Here is a 10,004-nt window from a genome sequence, read left to right as displayed (position 1 = left end):
ATGGGATAGTTAAACGTGGCCTGAGTTATAGTCCTTGTGCATAGAAACCGAGTAAAAAATTCTATCAGCCTTATATTTTTTCTCATGCTTATGCTTATAAGCTTAAATTTAAAGTCGATTTTGAGTTTTTTCATTATAATTTATTTTTCAGTCTTTGTTTTTAAGATCTTTAAGGATATATAAGGATATATATGTATATGCTAGTGCCCGTGCTTCGCCACGAGAATAAAAGTAACTATTTTATTTAAAATTTTATTAAATTACACGATATATATGTTACAGTGATAGACACCTGAGTTTTTTAAAAACATATACTCCCTATCTATTTTAATAAATAATAATGTTAACTTTTTGATAGACGTTTAATCATTCGTCTTATTAAAAACATTTATTTATTTTTTATAAGTAGATTTATTACTAAATATATATTAATTATAACTAACATTTTTTTTCATATTTGCACAAAAATTTTAGATGATTAAACTCACATCAAACAGTCAACAACCTATTAAAATACAATGGAGTATTAACCATCCCTCAAAAATATCAAAAAGCAAAAAAGCACACTTTTTCTCAATACTTTGCTGGATGGCTGCGGACAGGCCAGCAAGCGAGCGCTTTGCGCAAGTGGTCCGTGAGGCCGCCGCATGCACATGGGCCGTGCTAGGCCACACGCTCTGCATGTCCTGGGCCGTGGATAGGCTGGCAATCACGAGTGGGCCGCCAGGCCGCGAGCAAGCTAGGGAGTGCGCTGTGAGGGCGACGCGCGAGTGGGCCGTGAGCCTGGCGCAAAAGTGGCCCATAGCGCTGACGGACGAAAATCTGGCAGAATCGTTGCCGTTTTTTATAATAGTATAGATATGTGTGTGTGTATATATATATATATATTCAGAATTTATCTTTTGTTGGCAAAATATGTCATTTGGTTTTTTTTTAAGAAAACCAACGATTACTCTCTTATTGCGTTAACCATTCAACTTGGCACCCACACTGCCACACATGCATATTGCTTCATGGAGTTGGGGCTTACGCCTAAACATATTGCATGGAGCCATGGAGGGTACTACGGCGTAATCCATGAGTGGGGGCCCACATATCCATCTACGCCTCTAGGTCACATGTAAACTGCTCCAGCTAAGTTTTTGGTATGACCATAATAAGTCAACTTTTTCTAGCAGTAAAGATAGTATCATATAACACCTAAAGATCTGTAACATGTTCTGTGTATAGTATACAAGCATTAGTATAAACCTAATATAGTATACAAGCATTAGTATAAACCTAAGTATTTGTAGTTTTGATACCAAGGATGGTATAGTATGATATCTTAGCTACGAGCGATGATACTTTTATAGGTACCATGATGATAATATCTTATATACATGTATCAATAATAATACCTGATATGTATAAGTACCCGTATGATATATGGGTATCATATAACAATGATAATATTGCGGGAACCAACTAAGAAACCTAATACCTAACATGTATATGTATCACGGATAATACCTATGGGTACCTTGAACCAACAATGATACCTATAGGTACCTTGTACCAATGATAATACCTGATGCTTAATACATACATGTACCATCAACGATACCTATAGGATTCAGATATCGATGATGATATTTGATACCTAACATGTACATATATCGTCAATGACATAGTTTTCGAGTAAGCAATAATACCCAATACTGCATAGGCACTTTCCGAACTGCCAGATAGTATATATTTTATAAAAAGTTTACATATAAAAGTAGATTATCTCATATTACTAAAGCAGATTTTAAACTTGTAATAGTTAATTTCATTGTTTATACCATACAATAGCTATCAAAAAAATCAAATAATTTACCATCTTTATCTTAAAAGAAAACACAGCCTCGATGCCTCATGAATCGTACAATCACAACAGCATCGAATATGAACTTTCTTCTCCGTTACGACCTATTCCTATATCTCGCACACGTTCACTGTCCAGTGCCCACTATCTTACAGAATCAGCACATTATAATTGGTGGAGAAGAGAACACGGAGATCCCACAGAATTCATACTGAGATGTGTCAGGGGGTATTTGGAGATTCTCCCATGTAAATACGACGATAAGTTCCAAATCTGACAACGAACATATATATGGACAAGTGATTTTCATTGCACCGGGAGGCCGTAATACAAAATCTGGGGCAAATCTAATGTAATTAATTGGGTGAGGTTCCGAGAAACTCTATATCAGAGTAATGTTATAACACCAAAACTTGAGATTTGTGATCAATTCCGTTGAATATAAATGTTCCCAGCAAAGGCACAAACTGTTTGGTGACCAACTGGAAAAGGGGATGAATAGTTAGTACGATGGAAGTATAATAAACGGGTTTCCACAAATTACAGTCATGAGATCAAGACACACCTTAATTACTTCTTGGGATGCCACCCCGCCAATGAAGGCTGCCACGGGATGAATTTCTGCACCCCCAAACCGGCACATTTCAGTAATCAGGTCTTCGGACAAGGGTGCTCCGTTCAAACCCATCTCCCTCATTACTGAAACAGCAGCTGTCTTCAGCCTAGGCACATCCTCATCAATCTCACTACCGAATCCAGTGTGTTATTAGTATTATAAATACATGTATGACGTCATAATGTTCACCAAAAGCGAATGAACATTTTACTCATGTTTACCTATCAAAGAGTCCAGGGAACCTGCTGTAGTTGGCAGTAAGGCGATCGACAGCGCGTAGCAGAACATAGAAGTTGATCGCAAAGCTACATTGACAAATTTGTTTGTCATTTCACTAACAGGAAAACAACAAAAAACTGACCAGGCGAGAACACATAGAGAGAAAATAGAAGGAAAATAAATAACAAAGACTAGTCTAACAGAACAGTTTCAGGCACAAAACACAATGGATTTGAAAATTTTATATTTGAAAAAAAAAAAGGGTACATGCCACAACTGGAAGCAAGCAAAAGAGCCTTCCATAAGTTTGATCAGAGCATTTATGAATGGCAGGAAACACGACCAAATATTTGAGTGAAGAATATTGATTGAATGGCCAAGTAATACCCCTTCTCTGGAACCAAGGAACAGGATAGCCATGAAATATTCCAGGCATTGTACAATTCAGTTTAACTGGTATTTTTAATTCTGTGATTTAGGATAAGCTAAAAATTCTAGAATGGAGTAACAGCAGTATTATTTTTATAACAGAGCCACATGGAGCTTACAACCTAAAGATCCCAGTCAAAGTATATGAACAAAATATACCAGAACATACAAAACTAAATAGATTGACGAGCAAAAAGGAGTAAACCATACTGACCAGTAGTCCTCATCAGTGAAGTACTTTTGAGCTTCAGAAAGAAAAGGAGAGCTGAACTCCTCCTCCAAACTGCGGTATCTACAGACCTAGAGAGCAGACATCACTAACTCAATGACAGATTTTCTGGTACGTTTTTACAATAGTTATCAACCAGAACTACTTAAACCGAGAGCTAAGTATTAGAGTTATCAAATACATAACCGAACAGATACAACCCCAGGGTTAAAAGAATAAACCAGGAGTAGCATAGTTGAAGGAAAAAAAATTGCACCTCCTGTGCAATTTAATCCGTAAACTCCAGTTGTTTATTTCTTTCGAAACAAGTGAGAAAGCGATGATCAGTAGTAACCCCACCATGAACATACAATCAGCCTGTCTTAATAAAATATATGGATGGAATAACAACATACTACAAGGTTCTTCCAGCTAAACCAGCTATATACCACGATCATCATGCAATTGTATGTATTGATATCATCCTAGCAATCCCAAACATGACAATGTATATTTCAAGAAAGCAGCTCACTTTGAGTTTTCTAGCATTTCTGCAAAATGCTTTGATATATGCCCGTGAAATAGAATCAGGGTCTCTATCAATTCGTTTCAAGATATCCCTTACATGATGCTCCAAGGCAAGACAGTCAGATTCAGCCTTAGCTTGGTAAATCCTTTGGAGGCTAACATAATACCTGTGAGGTCAAAAAAGGGAAACTACCATATTCATGTGATAGAAGAAAATAATGCGCTAAAAATTGTATTTGAGATCATACAAAAACTAGAGGACTGCAAAGCACTAACTCAGTAAGAGAAGTCATATCAGGTATCGTCCCCTCAAGTGGTGGTTCACCATTGCCCTCATTTGCGATAAATTCCTATAAGAAGCAAGAGAAAGCAATCTGAGTTGAGAGTTGAGACATGGAATGCTAATGAAGAAACAATAATTTCAACCCAAAAAGAAAACATAAAGTAGGAACAAGTCCATGTTACACCCTTGAACTTTGCGAGAAATTTAAAGCCCTCAACTACAAAGGTGGATTTATTTTACACCCTAATGCAGTTGTGAAGGGTACATTTGATCACAGGATCTAACTCAATGTGGTTTTGTCCATGTTCATAACCATTTCATTGTTATTCGCTATAATTGAAGCAAATAAGACAATGGAGAATGATGAAAGTGAGAGAATGAAGAGATCGACAATGATTATGAAAAAGAACAACAGTTTTTGCACATAAATATATGTGACATTGACCCACTCATAAGAAACAATGCTCTGAAGTTGTTTCTTTTCGACTAGTCCAACACGCAAATATTATCATATATTCACAAGCTATACTGGCTTTCTTCCAGTGGCACTCAGTCTGATCCGTAGCATATGGTCTGTGTTTCAGGGCATTAGGACTTGAGAACCATTGGAAATGTGGATGCCATGTTTCTTTTCCTTATTTGGATGCTTTAGCAAACTAAACAAGCTAGCCTTTTGACTTATAGCCATGACGTCACTATCAATATAGCACATTAAGTTGGATAGATGCTACCAAAAATACACCCTCCAAAAACACTTTAGGTTGTAAATTTGCCCACTTTCATTAATTTCAGGTGTTCAATAATCAATTTTGTACTTGCAAGTGTGTTAAATGGGTTTCTTGAGAAGTTAAGCCATTGAAGAGTGTTAAATAGGCTTCCTGAAAAGTTGAGGGGTATAAAACGGACTTATTTGCAACTTTATAGCAGGCAAGCATGAAGATAGTTCATGAATAAACACCTTCATTATGATTTATGAAAGAAGCTTCAGACACAGCACCTTTATAACTTATTATTTGCTCTAAGTGGGCAATCTCCTGCGAGAGAACTCATATGTGGCTTTAGCATACATATCAAAAGTCCAAAGCTACCTGTCATTGCCTGAAGATAATACGAGGCATTTGGCTAAAGAGAAGATAGCAACCTTTTGGATCTGATTTGAGTTTAAAGCCCAAAACATGAAACTAGAACTGAGTGTCTGGATCAAGCAGATTCTTTGAATATCGCCGAGACATCTCACTAACATGCAATATACTATTTTTTGAAAAGAAAAATAATTTTGAATGGTGCTGAGACGCCTCAACTACTTAAGATACTTTCCGATCTATTTTGTAACAATAAATTTTATCGTGAGTATCTGGAACTTCAAATAATAGATAGATCAATGGTACGTCCTATGAGACAATAGAAGTTGAAAGTCAGTACTTGTAAATCATAGTTCATAATTACCTTCAAAGCAGCCACTAAAACCCAGAAATCTGAAGAAGATGAATTTACTTCAGCAGAGCTATCATCAATTATCTTCCGGATATCATCACCTAGCAGAAATTAACCACAGATAAGATGCACAGCAGTTAGGTTATATTCTGTAACACCAGATGCAAAAACACATGGATCGGGTGCATGAGCATATAAAAATAAACAATACACCAGATATAAGATAAATATTTACAGATACAATTGTGATTATACATGTAAGTAGCCAGGAGATGTCTGTCAAGTGTCCCTCTCCACATAGGCCACATTCATTCATTATGCAAACTAGATTGACAACTCCAAGTTGATTCAGATAGTTTCTCCTTGTGGTATATAAGAAAGGACTAAAGGAAAAAGTAAAGCACGTAAGATTGTGTTTTCAAAGTAAAACTATGCTACATAAGAACATTTAGAAATAAACTTACTGATTCCTGGAGTGACGGAGACTTTATACGAGGATTCCACTGCTTCTTTATAGTTCTCTTCATCTAAATTAAGCATATGCTCTCGAATCAGGTCCTGATAAAAATATCAGCGTAGTCAATATAACCTCACAGTTTCCATAACAAATTGGCAAAATCTTTATTGATTGGGGCAACCATCCAAAACATTGTACCTTGAATTCCCTTTTCTCTTGCCTAGTTGAAGGTAAGCGTCCATCATGTGCATCTGCCCATTTTTCCGCAAGCCTCACAAGGATAACAATGTACGGGGTGTGCTTGTGCACAACTGGATCTTTATCATTTATATCAATTGATTTTGCAAATCTGAAAATATAAGCGTTAAGATCAATATCAATTTCATCTAGAACGGGAAAAGGATCATGCACCTTGTTATGCCAACAATCTAGGTACGAATACATTCTTACTGCTTGAGTTCAGTCCATGGATCATGAAGGCGTAAATCATCCAAGAAGTGGTCTGGTTTTGATTCTATAACATTGTGCTCCTGCTCAAAAGGTGGACAAACTTTCAGTCTGGAGAAACGCTTTGGCTCGTGACTTAAATGACAAACTGAATGGCCAAGCAACATTAATAAGCCATAAATAATGGGGTCAGGCAAGACATAATCCACCACTGAAATTGAAATAAAGAACTCAGAATCAGATGCTCTTTGTCCAGATCAATAAGTTACCTTGACACTGATCCTTACTAGACCAGTAAGACCATATGAACGTGCAGCAACCAACACAATATTTGCTTTCCTGCAGATACTATCTAGTTTCAGTAAAGAACTCTCCGGAAGCTGCACTAGCAAAAACATGGTATTAGCAAATTTGGTTGAGAGAGGAAAAACAACATAAGCATGCTGTTCCTAGCAATGCATATGTTATATATCAATAGAAGTTTGACTATCCACACTAAAAACATTGCTTACTAGAGAGGGTACATCAGTTATGAACTACTGCCATCTGCGTGATTATAAAAAACCTCACAGTTCTTAATCCTTGATTTTTAGTATGCTCAACATTTTTTTTGTTTCGTGTAAAGCATAAGCATTTATTCAGAAAAATGTTCTGGCTACGCAGGAAGTCCAGAAAATCAATTACTTTACCAGAAGAGTAAACACACCTGAGTAGCAATGACAACGGTAAACTGTGAAAAGAACGAAGGATTTGTATCTATAAGATCCAGAGGAGACTCCTCAACAAACTTGGCATTTACAGCATCATTCAGCTCTTGCAGGAATGAACATACAGATTTTGCTCTTGATTGCCCCAAGCACCCTACATCCACTGAACAAAAGCACAGAGTACGAATGAGTTTAATTGCTTTACTGGAAATTAATCTAATGGAACAGGACTGAACCCAGAGAACAAAAATTACACAAAAAGTTGTTTCCAAGGTCAGATGGTTCGACTTTGGAACCATCAACGACAGTAACACTCCCTACTCCTCCAAGCACAAGATTCTTCATTGCTTCAGTTCCAGTGGGGCCACAGGTAAGCAGGCATATGCTAGCCTTCTCCAGTGCATCTTGTCCTTGATCACCCCATATCCTGTATTTCGTATTAAAAGAATATCAGGCAGTTTGCTAGTAGGTTGGTATGCTTCTTCTTAGATTTTTGTAGTATGCAAAATAAGAAGCATATACAAGACACAGTTTGAACAAATGAAGGTTCAATTTTAGAAAGTGAAACTGAATTGTGTTGTTTTTGTATAACTCTGAACTACCCACGTGAAGCTTAACTAATGCTTCTCAGCTCAGACATCAGATACACATAAGTAAACTCCCGCTTAAGCCCCAGACCAGTCACCAACACCAACTTACGGACATCACATACATAACAAAATCCACTAGGGTCTTAGTATAAGCAACAAAAACCACTCATCGATACTTCCAATAAACCTATAAGCAACGCAAACAACATTTCAACCACCTGAATTCCAATGCAAGGCCTGCAGCGTTCAAACAAACTTCCATCACAGAAAAATCCTCCAGCGCTACTGCTACGACTCCACGACCACCCGTCGCCCCAGTAGCAGGAGCCTCCTAAACCCTAGATCAGAGACCGCGTCCACCTTGAACCAAGCCCAAACCGACCACCGGAATTCCATCACCGAAGAGAGCACTAAACCCTAGGATCCACGGCAAGCGCCCGGAATCTACCCGTCCGAGACGGGACCAAGCGAAGCGGGGGAGAGAGAAGGCCGTGGAGAAGAGAGCGCACATGAGCGCTGGTGGCGTTACCTGAGCTGGCGATCGTACTTGGTCTTGGGCTCGGCGAAGGAGACGGCGGCGGCGGCCATGGCTTCCGGCGGCGCGCTCTCCTCTGCCGCTCCGAGGTTATGCTCACTTGGCCTGCTCCTCCTCCTCCCTTTGGGCGAGGAATAAAGCGGAAGCTGAAATGGAGAAGGGGAGAGAGATCCTTTCGCCTTGGAGGGTATCGCAGCAACAGGCCGATGGTATGTGGCCCATTCGTACGGCCCAATACTGTGAAGGATACATGGGCCTATTGGGCCGGCCCATCTTAGTATCATCTCTACATAAACAACTGGATTAGCGACATGGGTGCGTTCTTTTGGAGAATGTCGATGAAAAATGGAAAGGTTATCTGATCTTGTGATAGCTATTTAATGATATAAAGGATAGAATTGACTACTAACAAGTTAAAAATCTATTTTAGAAATATAAGATGATAAATTTTTCTATAGAAACGTTTTGTAAAAAATATACGGTTTAACCGTTCGAAAAGTGTACACGCAAAAACCGAGAAAAATCTGGCCTAAAGAATGCAGACATGATCATTCGTTTCCGCTATAACGTAGATTATTATAGATAATATAAAATAAAAAAAAGATTATTATGATTGTGTGTTATAATCTATTGTTGATAAATTATGATCTGATAAGCTTCTTCAATGTTTTTTTTAATTATTGAGTGGCTAAAAATCTACTATACTTACGTACTTTAAAATAGTTATCCACATTGTCATTCATTACCTAACTATTACCTAACTAATAGTTAAGGGCATTCTAAATTGTACCCTTACGAACCCAATAATACAGACATCCAATAATTAATAGAAATAAACAGTTCACAAATTATTCTACTTGGATTTATAATAATAATCTAATTTGTGAATTATCTGACTTACTAATCTACATTGCAGTAATCATAAGGGAAAACCAACGTGGTCTAACTTGTGTTGACTATAGAGTTTGAAGATAATTAAGGATTAGGAAAGTTCGTTAGTAGTTGGGTAGAGGCCGGCAGACAGGGTTAGGTTCAATGTACCAATGTGCCAACCAGACAGCACGGCACATGGTGGTGATTGTTTCGGCAAAATGTCCAGTGACATACCTGTAAACAAAATTAAATTATGAATGAAATTTTTATATATGGTTTTTAATAATCTAAAATCTCAACTAGAAAATAAACTACGATAGAAAACTCCCAAAATCAATTTTATATTTAAGGTTAAAAATTTAAAATTTTATTTATATAAGCATAACCAGAAGCGAAAACAGTGGATGGATGCTTGTGCCATAGGAGCTCTTGCTCTCATTGGTTCCACGGGAGGAGAAAACTACACATAATAAATTGGCTTTAATTTTTAATTTGAGCTAGTTAGTCATGGCTTACATCAAACATTTACGTACTGGCCTTTCTCTCTCCCGCACTCCCTTTTGTTTTAAAAACGGCGGTAGCAGGGTGGTTTATAAATTTGAAGTAAGTGCTTATGTCATGGTATTTTCAGCTTATTCACTAGGTTATTATAATGGATTATTTGTTTCATAATTCAAAAACTACGTTTTTATCTTAAAAATGAACTTCCTTTTTAACTTACACCACTTGTTTTAAGCTATTTGTAAAGTTTATTATTAAGTTTTCAAAAAATATATTTTTTATATGTGAAATATGTAATGTATCCATATAGTTAAGTAGACAATCCATA

General features: G+C 37.2%; 1 protein-coding gene across 2 annotated transcripts; it reads right to left on the bottom strand.

Moving 5' to 3' along the window:
- Positions 1 to 1,750: 1,750 nt before the first annotated feature.
- LOC102712903 (NEDD8-activating enzyme E1 regulatory subunit AXR1-like) lies at positions 1,751 to 8,451 on the bottom strand. 2 transcript variants are annotated; one of them, XM_015834643.2, is made up of 14 exons: positions 8,297 to 8,451; positions 7,432 to 7,604; positions 7,177 to 7,340; positions 6,740 to 6,850; positions 6,474 to 6,553; positions 6,222 to 6,372; positions 6,031 to 6,124; positions 5,579 to 5,667; positions 4,126 to 4,199; positions 3,854 to 4,016; positions 3,328 to 3,413; positions 2,687 to 2,770; positions 2,415 to 2,595; positions 1,751 to 2,331 (listed from the first exon to the last, which is right to left on the bottom strand). In XM_015834643.2, the coding sequence occupies exons 1-14, from the start codon at positions 8,353 to 8,355 to the stop codon at positions 2,248 to 2,250; spliced, it is 1,593 nt and encodes a 530-aa protein (XP_015690129.2). In that variant the 5' UTR covers positions 8,356 to 8,451; the 3' UTR covers positions 1,751 to 2,247. The 2 variants fall into 2 exon arrangements, with proteins under 2 accessions (XP_015690129.2, XP_040378538.1); XM_040522604.1 differs by having other exon boundaries at positions 2,415 to 2,571.
- Between the last annotated feature and the right edge of the window lie 1,553 nt (positions 8,452 to 10,004).

The sequence above is a fragment of the Oryza brachyantha genome, chromosome 3 (assembly GCF_000231095.2).
Source record: "Oryza brachyantha chromosome 3, ObraRS2, whole genome shotgun sequence".
Taxonomy (NCBI): Eukaryota; Viridiplantae; Streptophyta; class Magnoliopsida; order Poales; family Poaceae; genus Oryza; species Oryza brachyantha.
The sequence above is the reverse complement of the archived record's forward strand: the minus strand, read 5'-3'. Positions and strand labels throughout refer to the sequence as shown.